General features: G+C 46.1%; 1 protein-coding gene across 1 annotated transcript in view; it reads right to left on the bottom strand.

Annotated features, from left to right (window-relative positions):
• Positions 1-22,762, bottom strand: part of Ky (kyphoscoliosis peptidase) — a 44,047-nt gene extending 21,285 nt beyond the window's left edge. Inside the window, exons 1-5 of the mRNA XM_076868546.2 lie at positions 22,482-22,762; positions 19,467-19,529; positions 15,531-15,593; positions 2,977-3,051; positions 1,225-1,287 (exon numbers count right to left, since the gene is read on the bottom strand). Of these exons, the coding sequence (XP_076724661.2) occupies positions 1,225-1,287; positions 2,977-3,051; positions 15,531-15,593; positions 19,467-19,529; positions 22,482-22,617 (400 nt within the window). The 5' untranslated portion in view covers positions 22,618-22,762. The remainder of the gene's footprint in view (positions 1-1,224; positions 1,288-2,976; positions 3,052-15,530; positions 15,594-19,466; positions 19,530-22,481) is intronic.
• Positions 22,763-27,690: the final 4,928 nt, after the last annotated feature.

Here is a 27,690-nt window from a genome sequence, read left to right as displayed (position 1 = left end):
AGGGGTGTTTGGCTTCCTTCCTTGTCCATGCCCAATTGGAGACTGGAACACCCCGGAAAACTAACTGTAGGTGGAGATATCCAGGTGCCAGGTGCCAGGTGCTCAAGGTACTATGAGGAAATCCCCGAAGGAGGCTGGGCCCAGAGACATAGGGAAGAAAGGCAACTCAAGACTGATGCTGACCAGGCCCAGCAACTGCCCAGGCTTCTCCACTGGACACAGGAGAGCTCCAGTCAGAACTGGGAGACAGTGTTGGGAGGGAGAGCTGGAGCTCACAGCACCAACTCCTGTTCCCATTCATTCCTCTGTGCCTGTTACCCCTGGGGGGGGGGTGGACACGGTAACCCTGGCAGGGCCCTGCCAAGCTTCCCCATGTCTCAATTCCTTCCTTCCACAGACACTGGCTCCTGCCATTGTCTGATAGGAGATATCAAGGTGACCTAGGTGAATACGATGCGGACTTACACATTTAAAAGGTTCCACTCGTGACAGCTCTCCCCTTATCCCATTTAGAAGAAGGATGGCATTTCTAATATGGGATAGCTAATAAACCTGTTTATTAGTTTTTCTCTTTCTTGGTTCCATTTTGCAGTATTTAATATTTTACACTGAAGAACATCCACAATGATTCGCATCTCACTGACTCTCTCTTCTGAGCAGATTATATAAATCCAAATACGACTTTTGCATAAATACATTTAATATGCCAGTTGCATTAACTAAATGGATCTCATTTTGAAGCAAAACAATAGGGAGAAGGGCTGAGTACATTGAGCCTTAGAGGACATCTGGTCTACCACGGGAGGGAAAGTGAGGCCTAGGGAAGTCAGGTGGGGAAAGCAGAATTCCAGCCCAGACCGTCTCTCATCTTAGCCAGTGTTTCCTTCCCTGCCTTAGTTTGCTTATTCACATGTCTCCTGCCTTACAGACATTTGGCATTCAGTTTAAAGTTACCATAATTCTGAACTGTTTTTATTGTTTCCCGTAATGGACTGCTTTGGCGTTGGAAAGGGTCAATATTCGGCTTTGGGATGACATCCCTCTTCTCCTTGTCCATGGCAGACATAGTTAATCAATCACGACACGCTTCCTTTCAAACCCAGAGGTGACCCCAGCCTCTCAGTGTCCCCGGAAGCCGTTGCCAGTTGACTGGTGACTGTCTCATGAGGCTAACTCAGTATGTTCTCTCTCGAGAATGCCCCTGGAGAGGGGCCTGGAACTTACCATGGGCATCTTTCCCTCCAGGTTGCCGGGGTCTCATGTTTCCATTTTTATCGCCTTGTAAACCTATAATATCCCAAAGGTCAGAAGTAGAGACATTTCATAAGAAATAGGAAGGCAAGCTCTGAAGAGGTCTGTGTGACGGTCCTTGCTTCTGACCCTCTGCTTCCATCTCCTTTTCATAGGTTCCTTGTTCCCGTCCCCACCCACTGCCCAATGGCTGCTGAGATTGCTGTGAACTTTCTTGTGGGGCAGAGGCAAGCCTGGGATCTAGGGAGTGGATGACAGAGCTGCGGTCTGTGAGCAGAGCCAGAATGTGCTCTGGCTTCAACACTTTGGATGATGCAATGGTTCCCCTAGAGCCTGACGTTCCTGGCCACCCCATGCATTCTCCCGCCATCTTGGAACACGGCTGGAGATGCTAAGAGTGTGTGCTAGTGTCCTCCCGAGGAAAAGAACTATCCATGGGTATAAATGAAAGAGGCAGTTTGTATGGACCTTGGAACCTAGAACCTTTGACAATTACCCATGTGATCGTCAAAGGGCAACTGAATCTTATGAATTCAGGGTGGTTAAGGAAGAACTCTAGTCAATCGTTGTCATATCCACAGGCAAAAGGAAGGGAACATTTCCTTCTGATTTGAAACCAGGTCAGGAAGATGTGGGTCCGTCCACATGGAGCTGGGGGTGGGGATGTCAAGGTAAGTGTAAAATCTACTTTGGGTCGTAAATATTACAACAGAAGTTTGCAAATGTACACAGGTAATTTTGAGAAACAGTGGTCCTGTTGTTTCTTACATCTACATTTTGTTTCCACCTACATCCTGGGATGGAATGGTGGGGGTTCAAAAGAGTAGCTAGCATTTATTGTGCACTTCCTATGCCTGGCCTGGGCCTTATTTTTACCATCTCTTCTGACCTCACAGTGATCCTAGGGGGAGGTTTATGTATTTTCTTCTTCTTGCAGATACTGAGTTCAAAATACAGGGTAAGCCATTTGCCCAAGGTCATACGTCTGAGAAATAGACCCAGCCAGTGGCCTCCCGAGCTTCCCTTTCCACACTGGACTGGGATCCTGAACACTGAGGACTGCAAAGCCTGCTAGCCTTGGGGGACTGTGGCCTATTGAGTGGACGTGGGAGGACTGAGGCTCAGTTTTCTGTAGCATCCTTTCCCTGGCCTTCTGAGGCCTCTGATTAGCCATAAGATGGACAGATAGAGGAAGCAGAAGGGACCAGTGAAGCTACTGTGGTCCTGAATATGGCCTGTGTACATGGCACTGGGCACTAAGTTAAGATCACGGTTTTAGAAACAGATCTAGGTTCTGACCCACTTCCTAGCTGGGTAACTTGGGCAGTTATTTTGACTTTCTGAGCCTCTGATGATCTAAAAACAAAACAAAACAAAAAAACCAAATGGGGGTAATTTCAGTTTATACCAAAGGGCTACAAAATTAATGAAATATTTAGCACTGGACATGCTGTTGCTCAGACAGTCAGCAAATGGTATCTAAAAACAACAGCACAACACTCTTGTAATGAAAGCTACCTTCAGCCGTCTACCCGGTGTTACCCAGGCCTAATTCCAGAGACAGAAGAACCGTGGAAGCTGGGTGGGCAGAGAGAGTATCCCAGGAAGTGGCTCAGGCCACTCTTCCCTGTCCCTCAGAAGATGCCCAGGCTGCATTCTGACCCACCCACTGCCCTCAGTGGCCCCTGCCACCCCTCCACCAGCAGCAGCCCTGTACGTACGTACGTTTAGCCAAGGAGAACTTCTTGAGGAACTGGGGCATGGCGTCTCGAGGGTGGACCTCCACGGTCAGCTGTGTCCCTGAAAAGGAGCAGGAGGTACTGTTTTCAGCCAGGTGCTGCCAGGAAGGGCGTGCTGCCCTGTGACAGATGTTTGAACAACAAAACACCATTTGTTTTAGAGCTTTCTTCTGAATATGCAAGTAATTCCTGTTTCTATAAAAAAAAATGAAACAACATACTAAGCAGACAGTTTCTGGATCTGAGCAAGATAGAATATGCACACTCCACCTCCTGTCTCCCACCAGAGGCCACTGCCCATCCTGGACAGAATGCACCGGGAAACCACCTGCAGATCCTGTGAGTCAATGGTAGAAGGCAGATGGAGAAGAAGATTAGGATTGAAAGAATCACCAAACCAGCACTGCGTCTATTTCTCCTGTCCTCTCTGGCATCACCTAGATTGGACTGAAAGGCATCCTCAAGCCCAGAGCTTCACAGTGGGTAGCCCATACAGGGTAGATCTGTAGAGCACCTCAGAGATTTCAACCCTATATTACTTAGCAGAAGAATCAAGAAAAATCTCAATTTGAAAAGGAAAAGATAATCAAGAGCTGTCAATCCCATGATGATACAGATGCAAGTCAGACAATGACTTTAAAGTAGCCATGACAGTCATGCTCCAAAAAGCAAGGGCAAACAGTTTTGAAATAAACAGAAAGATACAAAGTATTAGCAAAAAAAAATCGAAGATGTAAAGAAGAAATGAAGAGAGATGATGGAACTGAAATATAAAATAGTTTAAAGAAACGTCCAGATTTGCTCAAGAGGACAGGGGAGAGTCGGAGATCTTGAAGATAAAGCAACAGACACTATTCAGTCTGAACAATGGAAAAAGGTGAACAATGCCTCAGGGATTTATCAGATAGGAATCTAATAGTCTAACACTCATGTCAGAAGGAAAGGAGAAATAATGTGGTGCAGAATAACTATTGCAAGAAATAACAAAAATTTCCAAAATTTGATAGAAGGCATAACTTACATATTCTAGAAACTTAGTGAATCCCAAACAGGATAAATAAGGAAATCCAAGTCCAGACACATTATAATCAAACTATCGAAGGCAAAAGATTATTTAAAGTAGACCATGAAAAATAATACATTATGTATAGCATTGCTGCAGTTTTCTTGTTAGAAACCAGGTCAGAGGGATGTGGAACATTTTAAAAATGCAAAAAGAAATAAACTGTCAAAGCAGAATTCTATATCCAGTAAAAATACCATGGAAGAATGCAAGTAAAATAAAGACATTCGTAGATAAAGCAATACCAGGAGTTCATTAACAATAGAGTTGCTCTAAAAGAAATTCTAATGGAAGTTCTGCAGATGGAAGAGAAAAGTTGCTAGAGGGAAACTTGGAAGAGGAGTAAAACTGGTAAATACCTAGGTAAATATATCAGCCAATTCCTCTTAAATTCTTTAACATGAATGATGATTGAGAGCAATAATCCTAACATTGTTTAATAGGTTTTCAGCATATGTAGACATAAAATATATGATAACTACCTTTATGGAAGAAAAGTCTCTTCATTCTGTTTGAAATGTAAACATTAATAATACTTAGATTGTGAAAAGTGAAATTTGTATACTATAAGACATACAAAGGATCTATACAAAGAGAAAAATCTTCATAAAACAATAAATAATTTAAATGTAATTTTGAAAGACATAAAGATAATAAAGAAAGCAGGAAAGAAGTAACAGAAGAACAAGCAGAAAATAAAAAATAAAGTGGAACACCTAAATCCAAATATACCAATAATTTTATTAAGTGTAAATGGGGTAAGTGCACTACTTAAAAATAGAGATTGTAAGAAAGGGTAAGAAAGGAGACTGAACTATATTCTGTTCCCAAGGGTTCAACTTCATTGTGACATTGATTGGTTAAAAAAAGATGACAAAGAAGTTCAGTAGATTACACAAAGAAGAATGAGGGAAAGGGAGAGGGGACAGGAATAGGAAAGGGAGTAGAATGAATCTATGTACATAGGTAAATAAACCACAGTGAATCTCCACATCATGTACAAGACTAGGATCCTAATTAGAATAATGTACACTCTGTGTTTGTGTAAATATGTTAAAATATACTCTATAGTCATGTATAACTAAAAAGAACAAATAAAAAAAATTAAAGCTGGAGTTGCAATATTAATATCAAACACAGTAGACTTCAGAGCATACAAGATATCAGAGATGGAGAAATACTACATAATGATAAACGAGTCATTTCACTAAGACACGATAAGCTTACATGATAATCTACAACAAAGTTTTAAAATATATGAAATATATGAAACAAAAACTGATAGAACTGAAAGGAGGGCTGGGCAAATCTAGATCACAGTTGGAGATTTTAGCATTCTCCTCTCAGTAATTGAGAGAATTGGTAGAAAGAAAATCAAATATATAGAAGAATTGAGTGATACTATTAAATAACAGAATTTATTTGATGTTTATAGAATACTTCATCAAACGACAGCGGAATACACATTCAAGTGCCCATAGAATATCACCAAGATGGACTATATCCTAAATGATAACACAAACCTTAAAAAGTTAAAAAAAGAGAAATTATATGAAGTTTTTCTTTGGCCATTTTGACTATAGTGGAATTAAACTAGAAGTTAAAAACAAAGATTAGCTTGAAAACCTCCAAACACTTGAAAATTAAGTAACCTACTTCCTAATAATCCTTTCAAAGAGGAAGTTTCAGGGAAAATATTTTGAACTGAGCAAAAATGAAAATATAGCACATCAAAATATGTAAGATGAAGGCAAAACAGTCCTTCATGGGAAATGTATAGCATTAAATACTTATATCAAAAAAAGAGAATGATGTTAAATCAGTAATCTAAGCTTCCACCTTAATAAGTAGAGAAATAATAGAAAATTAAACCTAAGGCAAAGAAGGAGGGAAATGAAAAAGATAAAAACATAAACCAGTGAAATTTAAAATAATATCAATGGAGAATAATCAATGAAACCAAAAGCTAGTTCTTTCAAAAGATTTGTAAAATTGATAAACCTATAGTTTGAGTGATGAAGATAAAAAGAGTTATGACACAAATTGGGAGTCCAGACATTAACATTAAGATGTACCTCTCTATAACCCCCCCCCCCATATGTACCAAAATCATAAAGGAATACTACAAACAATGCTATGCACATGATTTCTACAACTTAGATAAAATGGACCAATTCCTTAAAAGTCACAAACTACCAAAAAGACTCATTCAAGAATTAGATAACCTGAACATTCCTAAATCTATTTTTAAAATTAAACTTGGTTAACACCTCCTCACCAAAAAGCAAGGCCCAAATGGTTTCGTTGGTAAATTCCAACACATATTTAGAAAGAATACCAATTCTTCATAAGATCATTCAGAAAACTGAGGAATAGTGAGCCCTTCATAACTCCATTTAAGACGCCAGCATTAGTCTTATACAAAACCAAAGACAGCATAAGAACACTACAGACTAATAATCCTCATGAAAATAAACACAAAATTCTCAACAAAGTGTAAAAATTAAACCCAGCAATACAACAAGATAATAATATATAGCAACCATGGGTGGTTATTTTGGAAGGGCAAAGTTAGTTTAATAACTGAAGATTAATAAATATAATTCACTATATTAACAGGCTAAAGTAGAAAAACCACAGGATCATACCAGTTGATTAAAAAAGATACTTTTCACAAATTTAACATCAATTCATGAAAAAACTTCCTAAAAAATTGGAATAAAAGGAAATTTTCTTAATTTGACAAAGGGTATTATCAAAATGTATATAGATAACAGCAATGTTGAAAATAGTATACTTTCTTTGTAGTATTGGAAACAGTCACAAATGTCCACTTTCAGTGTTCCTAATAACTTGCTCTGGAAATAATACCTACCCAATGCAATAAGACAAGAAAAATAAATAATAGCTATAATGTTCTTATTCACAGATGTATGTAAAAAAAAATTCAAAGTCATCTAAAAACTCCTAAAATGAATTTAGGATGGTCTCAGAATATATGGTTAAAATAATCTCTCTATATTAACAATAAAAATTAGAAAATTAACTTAAAAATTACCAATTCCCATATCTCCAAAATTGCACCATTTAGGTATAAATATAAAACAAACAAACACCGCCCCAAACATGCAGTAATTGTATACTAAAAAACTTTTAAATAAGATTAAACATATTATAGAGGACTTAAATTAGTGGGAAGACATATCAAGCTTATGTATTGGAAGATTCAGTATAGTCAATTGTTAATTCTCTCTAAATTGATCTAAAATTTAATGCAAATTCAATGAAACCTCTAGGGGAATTTTGTAGACATAGGCCCGATGATTCTATGAGTTAGGTGGTAAATCACAGAAATTAGAATAACCAACAGGGTTCTGAAAAAAAAAAAGTCAGAGGACTACCGCTATCTGATTTTAAGATGTATGAATAAAATTACAGTAATCACAACATTGTGATTTTTTGCAAAAGGATAGATAATATAGTCAATTAAACAGATAAAAGTCAAGAAAGAGATCCACATGAATATGGCAATTTTTTTTATAAAAAGTACAGAGGCAATTAGATAGGAAAAAGGGCTCAAGAACAGATATTTCTCCAAAAAAAAAAAAAAAAAAATTCCAGGTGGAAAATAAGTAAACAAAAAGATGTTTAGCATCATCAGCCTTAGGAGAAGGCAAATTAAAACCACCCTGAGATATTACAGCTATTGGAAGAACATAATTTTAAATTGCATGCTGACAGAGATTTGGAGAAACTGGATCTCATCTATTGCTGGTGGGTTGTAAAATAGAAAAGCTACTCTGGAAAAAATGTTTGGCTGTTTCTTATAAAACAAAGCAGGTCCTTACCATACAACCCAACAATTATACTACTGGGCATTTAACTCAGAGAAATGAAAACTCGTGTTCATATAATGCTGTACATGAATGTGTACAGCAGCTCAAGCTGGAAATGACTTAAATGTCCTTCAGTGAGTGAATAGATCAACAATCGGTGATACATCCACGTCAAGTACTTTTACACACATAGGAGTAATGGGAGGATTAGTCTTCACCAGGGAATATTTTTGGGGAGATAGAGCTGTTCTATATTCTGATTTGGGTGGTAGTTCAGTGAATCCATGCATGTGTTAAAACTCAGGACTACATGCTACAAAAATGATATTTTACTGAGTGTTAATATAAAATTAAAAAATTACATTTTACTGAGTGCTTAAATAAAATAAAAACACTAACCACATCCCTAAGGATTGGGGGAAAAAAAAAAACAACAAGTAGAATTAAAAAGAAAAAAAATCTGGATATTACAGAAAGATACAAAAGAGAATGTGAAAAATCCTTTTAGATGTAATTTTTACATTTAAAAATCCAAAAGCAGGAATACAATCAACATGCTTTATATAATCTGCTTTTGTCATGTAAGTTTTTACATGTGGGTGAATATGGCCACATGTTATCATCTTAAATGGCTGCATAATACTCTTTTTTTTTTCTTTTCTTGTGGTTCTGAGGATTGAACCCAGGGCTTTGTGCATGCGAGGCACACACTCTACCAACTGAGCTATATCTCTAGCCCATAATACTCTATTTTACAGATGGCTTGTAATCTATTCAAGCAAACCCTTTTTGTTGGATATTTTGCTTTTTCCCAAATGTTTGCTTATTATAAACAGTGATTTGATGAAGATTCTGACATAAACATCTCTAACTTTTCAAATTGGCTCATTCCAATCAATTCTTAAATATGGATGAAAGAGTAAAGGGGATTTTTAAGACTTTTGTTAGAAATCAGCAAACTTTTCCCACAAATTATTCCATTGGTTTGTAATTTCACCAACCATGCAAGAGAAATGCCCATTTTGCTTATGCTTGTGTGTTTGCACAACTGGCCACAATACTTTGTCCTTCTTTGCAATGAGAGGTCTTTTGTTCCAACCTGTGAATCTGGGCTGACCTTCTGACTTCATTTGGCCAATTCGCATGTGGCAGAAGTGATGTTATACAAGTTCTGAGCTTAACCCCCCGAGGGACTTTGCAGCCCTCGCTGTCATTCTTGGAATCCCAGCCACAACTGCCCCAGGGACGTGCTAGGCTGGGTAGGAGAGACCACAGGGAACACAGCAGAGCCTCTCAGGTGAGGCTGAGAACAGCTGGCCTCCTGCCAAGCCACCAGCTGATGACACACAGACGCAAGCTCAGCCAGGAGCCAGGCTCAGCTGAGAACCGGCTGACGAGTAGAATGTCCAGCCAACCTGCAGGCTTCAACCTGGGAAATGCTCACCGTTTTCAGCAGCTGAGCTATGTGCTGGTGTGTTATGCAAATAAATAGATGACGGACATTTGCTTTGATTAATTCTTTAAGCTTTCATCAGTGAACAATGATACTGCATTGTTTCGTATGTTTCCTTAATTTTTAAGAGTAGTCTTCCTATATTTGTCATTTAAATTTCTATTTTATGAATTGATTAGTTCCCTATGGATTTATTACTTTTTCCTTGTTGATTTTACTAGAGTTTTAAAAATTAACCCTTTGTCTGCTAAATATGTTGCAGTTATTTTTCTGCAGAAGAATGTGGTTGATTTTCTTGTTGTAGTTCTGCAATGCCAAACAGGGCAATTCCCAAAACGATTAAAAAAGATACCATGTGGTCTCACAGGCATTGCTGTAAAGGGTTAACTAACATTCATTTTCTTTCTTTCTTTTTTTTGATACTGGGGATTGAACCCAGGGGTACTTTACCACTGAGCTATATTCCCAGCCCTTTTAATTTTTTTATTTGGTGACATGATCTCATTAAGTTGCTTAGGCCCTTGCCAAATTACTGAGGATGGCCCCTCGAACTGGTAATACCCAAGTCCCGGGATTATGGCATGCACCTCTGCACCCGGCACTAACATTCATTTTGAAGTGTAGTTTCTAGCACATGCGTTGTGTCGAAGAAAATCAGCCTTGTGATTTGATAATAGAGACATGAAATGTTTCAGAGTTGAAGGCACAATTCAGTTCTGGTCATAGGATCAGGTGCTATCACCTTCACTGGCAAATACTTCCTGTGTGTCTCCCTCTGGAGACACAGGCAGGGGTCTCTTCTGCTTTGCCTATTCACTTTCTCTATCCAAAACACTCTGAGATATTTTTCAAAGTGGGTGTCAGGTGGTAAGAGGCTCCAAGATGCCTCGTGCAAGATGAATTGAGAAACATGCCCCCTCTCTTCCCTCTTGCAGGTCACACACCAGAATGCTCTGAGAAGTCCTGCAACAAGAAACTCTATTTAATGCAGGATTATTTTATCAAATACAGAAAAAAAAATGCTGGATTGGAATAGTCTCTGTAAATTTCGAGGAGTTGTGAAAGTAGGCAATTTGTTGGTATCAGGATCAATAACAAACCTCTTCCCAAAATTCTCATAGTGGCCAGGTACTTCCAACCACTCCCTATTCAGCCATGTCTCTCTGGTAAAGTGCATTTGAGCTAACACACAAAATGTTGTGAAAGTCCCATTTGGAACAAGGGCCTGGCCCAGAAGCTCTGCCCATCACCACTTCCAATCCCTTCTCTCCTTCCTGAAGTTCATGCTGATCACTGCCTCAAAGAAAAGAGCAAAGCTCTGGCCTCCTTGATCTGTGGGAGTGTGAATCCTGCTTTCATTCACAGGTGCCTGAGGGCACTTCCGGGAGGTTTCTCTGGCTCCAGGACCAAGGGTGGGGTGGGCATGTGGTCTCAAGGTGGGTAGCTTCCACTAGAGAGCTTCGAGCTTCCTAAAAGCATGAACTACTGAGGGTTTGTGGGCTTTGACATTCCTGTATCAAATAAATCTCTTTTTAAGGAAAAAAAATGTTAACTTGATCAATCTCTAATTATAGAGTCATCATGTGGGATAATATTCACAGTCAGCTCTAAGTGCAACTGAATCCCCTTCAGATCAGATGTTCCTGGGACTCTAGATGGCCTGTCCCACCTCTCTCAGGGCACCCTTCCTCTGCTCTACTAGCTGTCACCCAGACAGCATTTTTGAAACTGCAGCTCTGGCCATTTTAGTAAAAGCATGTTAGAGATTATTTCCCACGAACCCCACGAGGTGGCTCCCAGGCCATTTTCCCAAACCCCACTGGCTTGTCTTCCTTTCTGACCCTCTCAGAAGTGGAGATGCACAGGAGCAAACAAGCTCAGCTGTGTGTGTACCGCCTTGGGCCTGCCTTTTATCCAGTCAGTTTGCTTCTCCTGCCTGACATCTCCTCTCCAGATATCTTCAGGTTTCAATCAGGATGTGTGCAAAGGCCTAATTTGCTCAGAATACCTAATGCAGGGAGGGCAAACAGGTTTCGTGTTGTTCATTAGCTCTGTCTGATTGGAAGTGGCTGCCTGGAGCTCTGATCAATTAACAAAGACTGCCAGATATGTGAGTGTGTGGATGCGTGTGAGTGTGTGCATGCGTGTGAGTGTGTGTGTGTGAGTGTGCACCCATGCGTGAGTAGACAGGTGTGAGCAGAGCTGCCGGATTGCCATTAGATACTTTGTATCCGCTACTTAAGGTCTCATTAACTCTTTCTATAACAGGCTGCCAACCTGGATTATTTGCCTTGGAAATTTTTCCTCTATTAGCTGACAGTTGGGAAAACCTTCGTTAAAGCTTTTGTCATTGTAAAAACAACCTTAAACAGACCCTGGGCAGGTATTCAACAGAGGTGTGCTGTGGTCCTGCCCAGGGTGCTATAGTCAGGAAGTGGTGAGCTGTAACATCCCAGCATGCTAGGAGGGGACAAGGGAATGTCCGGTTCTGTGGAACATCAACAGAGCGCCACCTCAATAGGCATTACCAAGTGCAGCATGAAGGGCCCCCTTCCGTATTAGCTGCTCTGGTATGAGAGGACACCCCAGGGTGCCATAGCTCAGGGCTGAACTTGTGTGGGTCCCTGCTGATGCGTGAGATGACAGGTTTCTCTCACAGTCCCCACGGCCCCTGGCTTCCTACGGTCCTTGAAAACACAGGAACATTCATGACTCCTTCTGCAGAATGGAGTTCCACAAGGAAGTCCCAGGTCTGCAAATGTGGCAGTGTCCCCAAGCTCATGCATGATCATTGAAGGTTGCTTCCCTTCTGGTCCAAGAGTGTTTGCTTGGTACTAAGAGCTGATGACTAGGAGGACAGGAGCCCGAAAGAATACTGACTCCTCAAAATAACCCGCTGGACCTGAAGTCACAGGGCCTCCTACAGATCACTCTCCTGTCTTCCAATCCATACGTGCATCACAGATCCGTCTTCTGAAGACCATCTGTATGAAGACCTGAGAGTTCTGAACAGCCATCTCCGGATGAAATCTTGGGTTTCCTTTTGGGAGTGGGATGGAGGTCCTGCATCCAACTTGGCCACCATATTGGTCCCTGTCCTTTATGGAGGAAGTGGCATGATGGTGGACTAGTTAAGCCCACTGGCTCTGGGAATGTTCAGCTATGGTTCAGCTCCTGGGTCTGGCTTTGCTAGCTGTGTTACTTCGGGCAAGTTATTTAAACTTCTATGAACCTCAGTTTCCCCATTTGTAAAATGGGGGGGGTGTGTGTGATAACCCCATCCCCAGAGTGTAGTTGTGAAGATTAAATGAGGTGAGTTATAAAAGTTGCTCAGCTCGATGGGTGGCACGTAGTAAGTCACTGTATTTACTGTGATAGATAGAGCTTCTGGTAGTCCAGAGAACAGAGCTTAAGAAGTCCAAGGCTCATTGGATAAGGACAAAGTAACATGGGAAACACTGACTGGAGTAAGTCACTGTTTTCGAATGTGATAGGTGCTGGCAGCAACCTCAACAGGGCCCAAATCTGAACTCTTCCTGTTTCTTCTTGAACCCATCCCACCGCACCTCCTCTCCCTTCATCCTCCCCACTGTTTAGGTCCTGTCCTTGACTCACATCTGGGATCCAGACCACAGGAAAAACTTGCTACAGGATCATGCCTCCTAGGGGGTCTTCTCACTTCCAACCTTGGCCCCTTCAGTTTATTCTCCACATGTTGGAAGCGGTCATGTCCCAAACCATCCAATAATTTCCAACACACTCAGATTAGAAGCCAGCATGCCTAGGGTAGCCCCAGGCCCTGCATGTCCTGCCCTAGATCCTATCTGACTCATTTTCTCCTTCCCTCCCCTAACCATACCCCTCCCTCCCCTTCCAGCCACTGCCACCTGCTCCCTGGATCCTGCCTCAGGCCTCTGCACCCCATCGCTCCCTCTGCCGAAAGGTCTTCCCCAGATGCCCTCATGGCTTGCTCCCTCCCCTCCTTCCTGGTTCAAATGTCACCTTCTCAATGAGGCCTTTCTCACCTACTCTATTTTGATCCCTCATGGTAGGATGAATTATGGCCTTTACAGATAAGCGTGCCAGGATCCGTGGAAGCTGTGAAAGTTGCTTTCTATGGCAAGGGAACTTTGCAGATACCTTTAAATGCAGACTCGGCAGGTAGAGAGATTCTCCTGGCTGCCCCTGGGCCCTAAAGGCAACCATATATACCCTTATAAGAGGGAGATGGGGAGACTCAACTGCTCGTGGGGAGAAAAGGTAGGTGGTAATGAAGCAGAGACTGGAATACTAACCACAAGTCAAGAGCACCAACAGCTTCAGGGGCAGGAAGAGGCCTGGAATGACTTCCTCTCCAGAGCCTCCAAAAGCCCAGGGCAGCTGATTTCAGATTTCCCCTCCAGAAGTGTCAGTATTTTTGAATTGTGAAAGCCACCATGTTGATGGAAATTTGCTAGCAGGTCCCCTGCACCCCATCATCCTTCCTGCTTCGGCCTCCCCTGCCTCACTGAGTTTCACTTGTTAGGATCGTCCTCACTTCCTCGCAAGATGTCGGATGCACAAGACCCGGAACCTTTGTCTGTGTGGCTAAGTGACACCAGTGGCCGGCTAGTCTACTCTCTTTCTAGCAAGGTAGCTCCTGGGCCACGTGCAGTTAAGTTCATTTCAGAGAAACAGCAGGGCCCGGGCTTGTCCATACGGTGGTCAGGGCAGGTGGCAGGTCTTGCTGGGCCCACTAACTGGGCTCTAGTGTCTATCCTGGGCTGCAGTCCCAGGGATTCTAGCATAAAACACAGGATGCAAAGACAGCTGGCTCCCTCGGGCTCTCATGCTGGTGACCCGAGTTGACTGGCCCTTGCTCACTACCTGCCAGCGCCTTTCTGTGAAGATGGTTGAGGAGGCCTGCATTTCAGAGAGCAATTTCCCCGAGAGGCTCTGAGTCCCCTTGGGTCTCCAGAGGCTTCCTGCTTCAGAAGGGAGGGGGTACCACTATCCTCCCCTGGATGTCATCAGATGATTTCCTTGCAGGTTAGGATTTCAGGGCCCTGGTGACAAACTCTTTGGGCTGAGCCTTTGAGGGTCCTCCGACACCAAGCCATGAGACTCTACTGAAGAGCTGTTAACCATGGTGGGTGTGGGGGGTCTCTGATCAGCCCTCACCTCCAGCCATGACCTCCTATCTCTATCCTGATATGCTCCCAGATCCAGTTGATTGCAGAATCAGCCTGGTGATGCTGTTGCCTGCCATTCCTGAGCTCCCATGAACCCGTCCTGGGAAAGTAAGGATTCTCAAGGAAGGGCCCTATCACTCCATCTTGGCACTAGGTGGAAAGCGCTTGGCAGGCTCAGTTTCAGGAGAGGCCAAGGAGCCACTGACTCAGGCCAGAGAAGGGCTTGGACACCATCAGCCAGCAGGGGGAGACCGGTTTCCAGGGGAATTGCAGAAGCTGAGCCGGGTAACAGCTGAGACCTTGCTGAGGGGTAGAGGGCAATGGATCAAAGTGCCGACTTTTATTCCTGCTGGCCGTGTGATCTTGGATATATGACAGCCTTTCCAAGCCTCAGTTTACCCATCTGTAAAATGAGGACAGTGAGAGCACCTATCAAATAGAATTGCTGAGAAGCTTAATGAGAATAAATATGGAAATGGCTTGGCAGAGAGCCTGGCACAGGGTTAGCACTCAATAAAGGTTAGCTATAGAGATGATGGTGGTGACGATGATGATGGGGTTTGGTGCCACAGGACTTTATTTTGGGCAGAGGTACCAGGGATTGAACTCAGGGGCACTAGACCATTGAGCCACATCCCCTGTCCTATTTTTTGTATTTTTAATTTAGAGACAGGGTCTCACTGAGTTGTTTAGCGGCTTGCTTTTTGCTGAGGCTGGCTTTGAACTCTCGATCCTCCTGTCTCAGCCTCCCGAGCTGCTGGGATTACAGGTGCCACTGTGCCCAGCAGGACTTTATTTTTTGACCTTCGATGAAGGGCAGACACAGACCATGAAACCTCTCAGGGCTTCCTCTGGGATGCCAGGAGAGGACAAGTGTGCTTGCTCCAACCTCCACGGGCACAGAGAGGAGCTGCTCTCCAAGGTCTGAGCTCCACATCCAGGTCTGTCTCTGGCTGGGGCAGCAGAACCAGAGGGACAGTCACAAGGGAGGTCACCACTAGCGAGCGAGTCACTCACCTTGGTTGTCGTAGGAAGTGATGACCTGGGGCTGCTGAGGGTGCTGCTTCTCTGCCAGGTTTCCTATTTAAGGAAGACAGAGAGGACTGCAGTGACCACTGGGAACACAGTGGAATTTTCCCTGGGCAGAGCAGGGAGTTGTGTGTATCTGCAAGAAAGGCAGGCTTGAGCACATCCACAGGCCTGGCCCATTCACATGCACACCCCTGTGGACACCCCCATGGTGTGCACACCACCTGTGAACCAGCACAGAGATGCACCTGAATATGGAGGCAGATGCCTGGGAGCCCATGTGCACATGCCCCTTCCACCTGCCAGCAGTAGCCAGCACAGGCTTGGGGCTCACAGGACCAAGCTGGTGATGCCCCTAATGTTGTGGAGCCATAACACCCTCCTGGTGTCACCGCACACTCTCACATGCAGGGAGACCTCATGCGATCTTGACATACGGGAGGTTGGCATAGGGACAACTTGAACACCCAGTTTCCTAAATCTTATCTTAGCTTCCCACCTCTCTGGGAGGAGAACAAGGGGCAGCTGTCCCTATGCCAGCCTTGGAGTGGGGACAATGTGCAGTTTGATTCAGTTTCATAAACATCACAGGACAGGTTCTATCTATACACCACAGATATTTCTGTCCTTTGAAAACCACTTGTCCTTAGAGCCTAGTAGGGTCAGGCTACTGCAGAGAGATGCCTAGGCTCTGCCATAGGCAATCAAAGGGGAATCTTCAGGCTTCCCTGCTCCTCCTATGAGAAGCATGACCTCTCCCTCATCCCTGCTGCCTATTGGCTGCCGGGGCTGTGCCTTGGTCTTACAGAAGCTGCCCTTGAACCTCTGCTTCAGGGGACAGAGGAGGAGCTGGGGAAGGGCCAGACGATGGCAGTAGGTGGTTCCACCACGACCGCCCTGTCCTGCCATCTTCTTCCTCTGGCCTCCGGCTGGCCTGCAGCAGGCCTGCCACAGGGAGTGACCACGGGAACCAGTGCCTCAGCCTGGGAATTAGTTTGTCCCTGGGGTGCTGAGCTGAACAGATTCCATTTGAATGACTCCTTTTGTACAGTCAACCAAATGGGTCACTCAGATGCTTCCCATGCCTGATCCCAAGCAGAAGACAGTTGAGGTGCATGGGAAAGGGGACCCTGAGCCCGTCAGGACCTGTGATCCACCTGGCAGGGCCTTCCCTGGGACAAGCCTGACTGCTCCCAGTCTTCTCTGGTGTATAAGCTGAACCAGGCCCCTGAAGCCCCCAGGCCAGGGTTAGTTAGCCGAGGCTAGGCTGTGTCTGCCAATGCAGGGTGATATGGCATGTTGGTTTGGAGCCCCAGGCCAGAACCAGGCAGGACAGGGAGGCTGCCTCTTGTGGGCACAGCTGGCTGCATCTCCAGGAGGAAACAGGATCCGGGAAGGGAATCCTCAAGGAGGGTGATTGGCTGGCACAGCTTCTGTGCGGTATTTATAGTCAGGGCTCTATGACTGGTTTCCCTCTAGCTGTAGGGCATTGGATACTGTGCTGCTAGGCAGACTTTGGCCAGGACCAAGGAAAGCAGCCAATCACAGCAGGGGAAGCCCGTTGCTGGGCAAGCTATGGGTGGCAGTGTGGCTCAGTGCCAACACCTGCTGCTTCTAAAAGTTTGGAGCTCTCCAGGGCCCCCTCCCCACACCTGCCAACACCCAGGTCCAAGGAGTGTATAGGGCAGCAACAGAGGGGAAAAAATGTGCCCTTCTGGATCAATGCCATGTTCATTGGTGCACACTCTACCAGCCCAGGCCATCAGCTGCTTCCTTCTGAGATGAAAGTATCCAGTTGCCAGGGCTCGGCGGCCTGCTGGTCACCAGGAATAGGTGTCTTGGGCTCCACCAGGGCATGTATGAGAAAAGATAAGCTTCAATACCTGAAGCCCAGATCTTGGAATTTAGAAAAAAAGAAGTAAGGCATCTTCTTCTTTCTGTTTTAATTTTGGCCTATTACAGACATGCCATTTGAAAAATAAATGAAAATTCACTTTGAATTACATGCATTGGTGGAGTGGTAGAACCATCATCTTTTCTGGAACCAGGACTCTGTCGAGTCCCTTCCCAGCTCTGCATTTACTCCAAACTCTCAGCTCTCAAGGTGGTTTTGCAAGAACTATTTTAATCATCCTCTTTATGGACTAAGACCCACTTCCTGTCTTTTTTTAAAATATTTTTTTTTGGTTGTTGATGGACCTTTATTTTATTTATTCATACACAGTGCTGCGAATCGAACCCAGTGACTCACACATGCCAGGCAAGTGCACTACTGCTGAGCCCCAGCCCCAGTCCCCACTTCCTGTCTTTTACAAGAGTCTTCTAATAGTCTTGAAATAGTTACTGCATTATTTTGTATTTTCCACTAACTTTCCCCAAAATGAGGACCCTGGAAGATGGTAAAAAAATAGCAGGAGTTCAGTATATTCCAATTCATTCTTGAGATTTCCTAAGATGAATGCCAGACAACTCGGGCAAGGTCAGAGAGAACTGCAGTAAACAAGGATGCTGTGTCTCTTTGCACCCACCTGAGGCTTACTTTGCCCACTTGCCCACTCATACGCTGCCCAGCACACACGCCCTGCAGGCCATTTCTGAGGCTGACAGGTTTCCGGAGGTCTGGTCCTGATTATAATTCTCACTAGCCCATAACTAGCTATGGTGCCTGCTAGAGCAAAAGCTGGCATGTCTACTGTCTGATGGTCCCAGGAACAAAGTAAAGAAAGCCTTTGTACTCATGCATGCCCAACAGCCAGGACACAGAGGGGTGGTCTCCCTGGTGAGGAGCAGGCATGTCCTGAGGATGACTTCTACCCATGAGCTGGGCAGGGGAAACAGGAAGACACTTCACTCTATTTTGAGACTCTACAGCAATGAATGTTATTATGATAATAGTTTTAATGTAGTCCTTCAAAGACAGGGGTTCTGGACTGCCTTGTTCACTGTTTCTTCTGAAACTGTATCTGACACTAAAGATATTTGTGGAGGGAATGAATGAATGAACTTACTTTTGAAACCCCATCCTTTCCTTTTGTTACTGTAAGAGGGATGACAGAGCATCTTTATGTGGTTTTACTCAATTGCAGTCCTATTTGCCCATTTGGGAAGGGTCACGGAGGGTGGTTTTTTATAGACTGACATATGATAAGCCCGTTATCTGATTCCAGGGCTCACACAGTTGGGGTCTGATGGAGTTCCATAGGGGGGCTCTGGGAGTGCAGGTCTGATTCCTATTAGAATTCTCATGTATCATCACATGTACTGTCACTGATGTTTGTCCCTGAAGCCTGGGATTATGAATCCCTGAAAGGCAAAGAACAGGGCTCATTATAATCAGCCCATGCAAACCACTTCCAGAGGGATGCTGAGTTTTCAGAGAGGAGAGATGTCTAGTACCAGAGAGAGAGAGAGAGAGGCTTTGGAAACTGACTTCTTATTGTATTCTGGGTCCCAGGCCTGCAGGCCAGTAGGGAACTATAAACAGAATCCTTGACTAGTGCCTCCCCAGGCATCAATGGCCCAAGGCAGGCCACCATCCCCTCCGTTCAGAAAATAAATAAATAAATGGATAGCCTTGTGACATGCGCAGACCAACCTTCTGTGGGAACACAATCAAACCTCATCACCCCAAGGGAGGCCAAGTCTTCCCTTATTGCTTAGCCAGCAAACAAGTGGGTGCTCAAGTTCATGGCATTGCTCCCCAGCTCCAGCCTCCAGGAGAGCAGAGGCCCTGATGCCAGGGAAAACTTTCCAGGTTCACAGCAGCCCTAGAGGCCTGGCTGAATCACAAGCAGCCATTCTTTGCTCAGAGGTTAGATGTCTAGAGCCAGTCTTCAAATGAATGAAACCCAACCCTTCCAGCTATTTTTCAATGTATTAGATTGCAGAGGTTGAAAAGAAAACAGAAAGGAAAGGAGAATTTACCATAAAGTTCATTTCCTTCTAATTTCTGCCATTTCCGGATTCCGTTTCCAACACCTTGGAATCCTGTGAAATAACAAGGACACTGGAGTGAGGCTCTCTGCAGAGGGAGGCCCAGGCAAGCATGCATGTACTAAGTGCAGACTTATTTGTGTTAAAGTGGGGCTGGTGGAAGTTTATTCTTTTGGGATCTAAGGGAAGCTGCCCTCAAATGAGATGTATTTGAGGAAATGAAGGCAACCCTCAAAATTCAAAAACATTTTAAAAAATGTTAAAATAGAATTGTCATAGAGATAGTCGTGCCCACCCCTCTATGGGAATGGAAAGTGACAGTAGCCTGCTCTCCCAGCTTCCCTTGCAGCTAGAGCATGGACCTGTGTGACCTAGGCTCAATCAGATATACCTGAGTCAGACTCTGCTGCTGATGCAATGGGGAAGGGAAAGGAAGACTTCTCTGACAGCAGCTGGAAGTGGTAGCTGCAAGGTCAAGTTCCTGGCACGAAACTGACATATGTTCTGGCAGTGGGAGCTCCTGCAATCAAAGTGAGTTCCTGGCATGGAAGAAAAGTCCAGTGCACCTTGGTGGCTGCAGAAGTTCCCTCAGCAGACCAGCTCTGTAGCACACTTTGTGGCACAGTTCCTGGAAGCTCAGCCTCGAGTCTAGCTCTCCAAACTTGCAATCACTCACAAGCCCCCCAATTCCTCCTTAGACCCCTTCTTTTTTGTGAAGTCCTCCAAAGACCACTTGGAACTCCCACTGATGTACTAGTGGAATGGAATGCATGAGTCACATAAACTTCTGGGATAAAAATCTAGGCATATAGCTCTTCCAGACTTGGTGCAGGCAATTACAGGCTACCTCCTCTACTGCCACAGGTATATATGAGCTCTCCCCACCAAAGCAAGCTTTGTGAGAAGTTCTGCTCTAAGGGAATAACTGGGAAGATGCTAGAGCCAGAGAAGAAAGGAGAGAGCATTCACTGGCTTTGCAGCCCAAAGCCCTTGCAACTAGCCTATCTGTGCTCACCTGGCTGTCTTGCCCTCTGACTCCTTTCTGCCACAAGGCCACCCAGTGTCTGAATTGTGGCAGTAACTGAGCTTCACTCTTCTGATATGGGGCTCAGGTCCTTATTTGCAGAGGTGAGGAAGAGCCATTCCCCAGTTGGGAAACAGTCATATAGAGGAGACACCTGCAAGTGGCCGGTGTTTGGGATTTTGTGTAATCATAAGAGGCCTTGGGCAAGCTAGTTTTGCTTGGTGTTTTCGTCCCTTGGGGCTGCAGCTCAAGGAGCAGGCCTGCAAACTGACTTGGCCTGGGGTCTCCTGAACATCACGGACTGGCCGGCATTATTGGAGACTTGTTTCCTTTTTTTCCATTCTAGTGCAGAACTGTCTGGTTGTTAATGAGTGACACAGTTTTCTCCACTGTCATAGCATCTTTGAGAAACCTCCATTGGGAAAATATTTGTAGAAATATATCAGCTCCTATCAAGCAGGGGTGCTTTCCTCCCTGAGTCATGGTCATGAGTACAAAATGTGATGGTCTAGAGTCATGGGGAGCTGTGCTATATTCCAGGTACCTTTCAGGGAGGTGTCCCTGCCTGGCATTTTCTGCTTCTTTGTGTCCTTTGCCCTCCTCTGGTGTCAGAGTCTTTAGGACAGACATGATCAGAGGGGTGAAGATGTGGGAACTCATGGGGTGACTTGGAATGGGACCTCCTCCAGCGCACACACACACCGAGGGAGGTCTGGATTGCAGGGCATGTGGTAGGAGCAGTCTCCTGTCTTTCATGAAGCTGATGACCTCTGCTGATTTCCTACTTACAAATACCCTGTGGGCCATTTATTTCCCTTTCTCCCAGGATCTGCTCTGAGAACTAGAGAACCAACTAACTTATACAACTCCTGACCCCCATATCCTCCCAAGACTGGAGCACCTGTCCATGTTCTCAGCCCTCCAGGGTCTATTTTTTTCCCTGGACTGCTTCCCCAAGATCTCTCCAGCCTGGGTGGCTTGTGGGACAAGACCATTCACAGAATTGGTGCTTTAGTGGGATAGGTGGAGGGTGGCTGGTCAATGTGCATTGGGACTTTGGGGACAGAAGAGCCAGGGGCAGAGTGGCAGCGGGCTCCAAGGAGCTCCAGAACTGGAGGGGAAGTTGGGGGCTGGGGAGGCAGAAATCATTTCCTCATAAGGGCTGTCAAACATCACTCCTAAAGACCTGGTGTACTGTCCTCTGGTGTCAGAGTCTTTAGGACAGACATGCACCCCCACACCAGCCTGGGAGACCAGGACCCTTAGGTTCCCATGGTTCTCAGGGCCTTATTTAACCTCCATTATTAACCATTTATACTCTATTCACATTGCTTCTGAGTTGAGGCCAGGGTCCCCTTCCACAATCGCTCTATAACCAGTTGCTTTATTTGACTGCTTTTCACTTCCCCAGAAAGTCTGTAGAACAAGTTACATTGATGGACAAGTTCAAGCTGAGAGAGCAGAACCATCCCACCCAAGCCTGTGCTCTTTCTATCAGCAGGAGGCTGGGAATGAGACTGAAGAAGGGAACACTGAGGTTATAAGTTGTGCAAGGCCACCTAGGGAGCTCCTCGTCTCAGAATCTGGCTCAGTACACAGATGCCCCTTGGGTCCCTCGTGCCCCGCAGTGTGCTACATGGGGCAGCAGGCCTCTGCCACACATGAGTCAGCCCGAGGCTCTGGCCCCCTTTCTCCAGGGCATCCTCCAACCCTGATCTGCACCCTTCAGGGAGTGGTTCCGAGGAAACAGGCTCCCGGGTGACCGAAGCACCCAGAGGCCCACACTGGGAGTCAAGCTAGGACAACCACCCGGCTACGCGTTGCCACGGGACGCCGGTGCTAAGGCGTGGAGGCACAGGGGAGAGGACTCGGCTTGCTGACTTCTTTCGGGGGGCATACGAGACTTCCCTCGGCGGGCGAGCCCTGGGGCGTGGAGGCCGAGGTGCCAAGGGGCCGAGGGACCCGGGCCGGGCGCGCTTTACCTCCTCGGCGCTGCAGCAGCGCGCCCGGGTCCGCCTGAGAGTCCATGTGCGCGCCCTGTGCGGCGCGCCGCTTCTCCGAGTGCACGATCAGCAGCATGTCGATGGACACGGCGTTGCTGTCCTTCTTCAGCTCCATGGTGCCACCTCCCTCCGGGCCGGCGCGCCGCGGCTGCTCGCGAGGCTGCCTGCTTTGCAAATGGCCCCGTGCGCACCGCTGCCTGGCGCGGGAGAGGACAGGGCGCGGGAGAGGGCGCTCCCCCGCCGCCAGAGCCACTGGGCGCCGCGTTTCGCTGACTCTGCCAAACACACTCTTAGGACCCGCCCGGGAGGGCGCTATCCTAATGAAGCGGCTCTAAGTCACCTTTGAAAGGAAATTCCCAAGCCTAGCCCTGACCTGCACCCCAGGCCGTGGTCCGCAGAAGCGGCGGGTTCCAGAGCGTCCCTCCTGGTGTCCCTGGTCTCTCGCCCCCTGTGCTTGAAGCGCTGGTCCTGGGCTGCGGGACTGTTCTCCCGCATGGCTGGCTGCTGTCTCATCCCCACCATCTCCGGGAACTTAGGGGTAGGGGGTCCCAAAAGGGACTTCCTAAAAAGAAAAGTCACTGGCCAATGCCGAAATGGCACAGTGCCATCAATATCCAGAGTTAGTTCAAGGAAGGAAAGACAGCAAGGAGGTTCCCGAATAAACTGCAAGGTGTGCCGAAACTGGTCAGGTTTTGGCCTTGGCCTCATTCATATTTTTGGGGTGGGTTTTGGAGGTTGGCAGCTTTCTCTATAGGAAGGAGTTGGGTGGGTGTTGGGGTCACAACCTCAGCAGTATGGCTAGTCCAGAACTAAAATCATGTCCACTGGACATCAGGCTAACTATCTTCTTTAGCCTGAAATGGAAGTGGTAAAATCTCTGTTCCTTCTGGAAGACTGACTCCTGCTCTCAGGGGAAAGGAGGCGGGAGGGAGGGAGGAGGCTGGGGCACAGGGGGCTGCCTGCTGCTGTCAGGGAGCTGGACCTGAGAACCCTCTATTTTTAGCTGGTCTAGCTTGCCCAGCCAACAGCAGCAGGGCACTTGGCTGTGGGTCTAAGGAGTGTTTACATGGGCATCTGCCTGGTAGCCTTTGGCACTACAGGCCCACGGGGTAGAGGACAGTTCCCTAATTTGAATTTCCACCATGAATAAATGCTGTCCACATGGAGGGCTTTCCTCTGGAACCCCTTCTCACATTGGACTATACTGACCTGCTTTGCAGCATGGCTAGGAGCTTCCACCCTCTCCTTGGAACTGCCAGTATTGGGCAGCTGTGTTCCAGTCCCGGCTCCACCACTTGCTGGCCATGTGATCTTGGAACAGCCATTTCTCCTCCATTTTCTCACCCATATCATTGGGGTAATAAAAATTCTCACAAGGCTGTTGTGAGAATGACATGCATGTAAGGTGCCTGGCACATAGTAAGTGGTCTCCAAATGTTAGCTGTCATTCTTATCTCATTTTGAGGGTGAGGAAAGGGACAGGTGGAGTGATAAGCCAGTAATGAAGCCGGGTGGTGGTGGGGGGGTGCACACAGCCACACCCCCAGATTCTGAAGGTCTTCCTCGAGTGCCTTTGGCTTTCACATGGGCCTATATAAAGGTTGCTGCCCCTTTGTATCACCACTACCTCATCACCTACTGGGCAGCTGTCATTGGCTTTTGGTAAGTGTTGAACTGGTGTCCCTAGAGATCTGAGCCTATGGATGGGCAGCTGGAGGTGGATGACTCCCAAGGCAGGATTTTTCCTGCTAAATTGAGTCCTGTTCCATGTTTACATGTGTATGGGCTCTTTCTCTCTGTGTCATGCATACACATGGGCACATACATGTTCAGGAGGGTCTGGGAAGCTGGGGGAAAAGGACTATGGACCATGCAAACTTTCTGGGTTATTAGAAACTGCTGAGGTGGCTTTCAGGTGCCCGAGTTCCCTCCACTGATCTGGGTCTCTCCTTCAGAGTGTAGAAACCACCAGCAGCTCTTGTCCAATAACCTTTGTTGCTGGAGGGAGCTGAGTGGGGAGAGCAGGGAGGCTGACGTCCACTTACCTTATAGTAACAGGCTCTTACTCCCATGCTGGAAAGTGTCACTCTTAGGGATTCTCTCACCATGATGTCCCCTCCCAGAATTGCCTCTGGAGCAGATGAAGACCTGCGAGTGTACCAGCCAGAGGTCTAGTAAGACAGTATGGGGGCATCCTGCTTCTCCACTAGGTCTGGAATCTGAGACTTTGGAACAGGGCTTGCTTCTCATTTGGCACCATTGACCTTTTGGGCTAAATAATTCTTTGTTGTAGAGAGCTGTCCTGTGCATTGCAGGATGTTTAGTAACAAACCTACTAGGTGACAGTAGCCCTTACTTTCCAATCGTGACAACCTAGAACATCTTTAGAAACAGACAAATGTTTCCCAAGTGACAGTGAGAGCAAATGAGGCCAACTTGGCTGATCTGAGAGATGCTACTGCCCCTGAATCCTAATGCTACCAGTACCTGGATCCACTCCCCTGGGGCTCTCCCTCATAGCTGTCATGCAATAGCCCAGTTCTTGGGGCTTGCAGAGATACTCTCTGCCAAAAGCAGGAGCATAAAGATGAGACTAGCTTCTCACTCCCCTCTGTACTTCCTGGCTTTGTTCGACTCAATTGCATCCCTTTTCCCAGGATCTATTCATGGAGACCTCTTCCTGGAGGGAGAGAGAGATATTATGGGGAAAGAAATGTATGTACATGCATTTGGATATATCAGGAAAGGGGAGGGGAGCAGAAGAGAAGGCTGAGCTACTGACATAGCATTAGACAGAGGTTCTATCCCATCTGCTCAAATCCCACCTCCTGCTGTTCCTACAGGACAAAGAGCAGATTCTAAGTCCACAGTTCACACCCTGGGCCCACCCTCCTTCTGTAGACCCAGGTATCCTGCAGCCAAAGCCATTTCTTCTATGTCCCAAACACATCTGGCCTTTCTGCCTCTAGGTTTTCCTTAACATACAAATTCCACCATCCTGCTGCCATCTTGAATAAGACGGGCTTCAAGGATCTCTGTATTCTCGCCTATGAAACATTTCAGTCAGTGATGGACCATGTAGATAGTGGCTCCATACCATTATAATGGAGCTGGAGAATTCGCATCACCTGGTGACATCGTGACCATGGTGATGTCATAGCACAACATAATACTCATGTTTGTGTTGATGCTGGTGTAAACAAACCTACACTACCAGTAAGTACAGCACATACAATTAAGTTCAATAGATAATATTGGATAATGATAATAAACATCTATATTCTTGGTTTATATTTTATTACTTTTTATCATTATTTGAGAGTATACTTTTTCTACTTATACAAGATTTTCTATAAACAGTATGTGGTGTTATGTCACAGAAGCTTCATACCCCTCCAATTAATTAGTCTCTTGATGGCGCCACTTTCTCTTGTGCTGGACTTAATCTGATCTTTTTGTTCACCATGGCCCTGGGAGCAATAGGCTGCATAGGTGTGTAGTAGACTACATTCCATCTAGGTTTGTGTAAATGCACTCAATGATGTTTGCAAAATGATGAAATCACCTAAAGATGCATTTCCCCGAATATATCCTTCTTGTTAAGTGATGCATGACTGTCACATGACATGTCCAGCTGTCACAGCTTGAAGCTTCTCTTTCTTTTACTTGAGTTGGGATTTGTCAGTTGCCTGAGTGGTTCTGGCCCTGAGCTGGCTTCGTTGCCTTGGAGATGAGGGCTAGTCATCAGGCTCCTGGTAGAGGAGACCCTGACCAAAGGGGGGGGGGTCCTGATTCTCTCTTTCCTCAGAAGTAGGCGTGTAGGCGTTCTTCAGGCGCCACCAGTCATCATAACCCTTTTAGTTTTCTTGGGTTCTCAAGAGGCAAGTTTCTCTCCCAACAGATATGTGTGGGCCAAGGAAAGGAAGGCTCTTAGTGGGGATTTTGCAGACATGGCATGCTCTTCTCCATGCACACAGGGGGAGGAATATGTCTTTCTTCCTGTGTCACTCATTGTTCGATGTCACCATTCTGCTAATATAGAGAAACTCAGTGAGCCACAGAATCCATTCCTTGAAGATGCGACATCAGGTCTGTGCAGCTGCAGCCTCTCCAGCAGGGCTCATGGCTCAGCTCTGCTCTGCTTCCTTCCACCCCCACCGTACTCCCAACACCGTGTGTCCTCCGTGGGCTGTCTTTGCATGGTCCACGCCTGATAGATGAAAGACAGATGCTTAGAAACCTAGGGCGACTTACATAAGGTCTCACAGGCATCTTACGGGAAGCAGGGGACATCTCAACCTTTGATACCCACCCATTTCATATGCTCCAAAGCTCATAGGCTGAACAGTCCCTACCCTGTGATCTGAGGCTGCTTAGTGCCCAGGCTAAAGGGAAGAACAGCTGTCAGCAATCACTGTGAACACATCTCTCCCCACAGGCTTCTACCTAAGCCTTGGAAAAGATTCTCTGACCTCAAGCCTTGATCTGGTCCTTTGAGGACAGATTTTTTCACTCTCTGTGGCATCAGTAGGGGGGGACACATGGTGGCATTGGTTGTAGTCACAAGTTGATGGCCAGGAGCACTCAATAGTCTTCAGGAACAGTGAAATAGCCCTGCCAGGGATAGAGAGGGAGGCAGAAGTCCACCGTTTTCATAGACATTAATAGGAATTTAATAAGCTCCTCACTGCTCTGAGGTGAGAATGACTAAACTTCTAAGAAGGCTTTCTGCTTCTGCTCAGTTGGCCATGAAGGTGCAGCCTGGCACAGACAAGGTTGGTCTTGAGCTCCTACTATGTGCTGTGCTGCATAGTGAAATGAAAGAGTAAGCCCAGGGGAGGGACTCCTATCCTAGGTGAAAGTGACGGATGAATGAGTAGGACAGGGGCACTGAAGTAGGGTGTGGGACCTCCGGGGAGAGGGGGAGCCTGGGTGGAGAGGCTGGAAGGAGTGCTCCAGGTGAGAGAGAAATTGCATGTTTTAAGGAGCGGAAGCAGAGCCATCTGCCTGGTACTGTGTGGTACAGGGAGAAAGGGTTGGGAGTGGGCATGGAGCTGTAGAGCAGCCACGGCTGGTCTGCCATGGGCAGGGCTTCGGCTCCCATTTGAGGAGCAGTTCAGGCCATTGTTAGGAGCGAGGGGAGAGCACAGAGTATTTGCAAGGGTGAGAGGGTCTAGGTCTGGCTGTT

This window comes from Callospermophilus lateralis, chromosome 10 (genome assembly GCF_048772815.1).
Source record: "Callospermophilus lateralis isolate mCalLat2 chromosome 10, mCalLat2.hap1, whole genome shotgun sequence".
NCBI lineage: Eukaryota > Metazoa > Chordata > Mammalia > Rodentia > Sciuridae > Callospermophilus > Callospermophilus lateralis.
The sequence above is the reverse complement of the archived record's forward strand: the minus strand, read 5'-3'. Positions and strand labels throughout refer to the sequence as shown.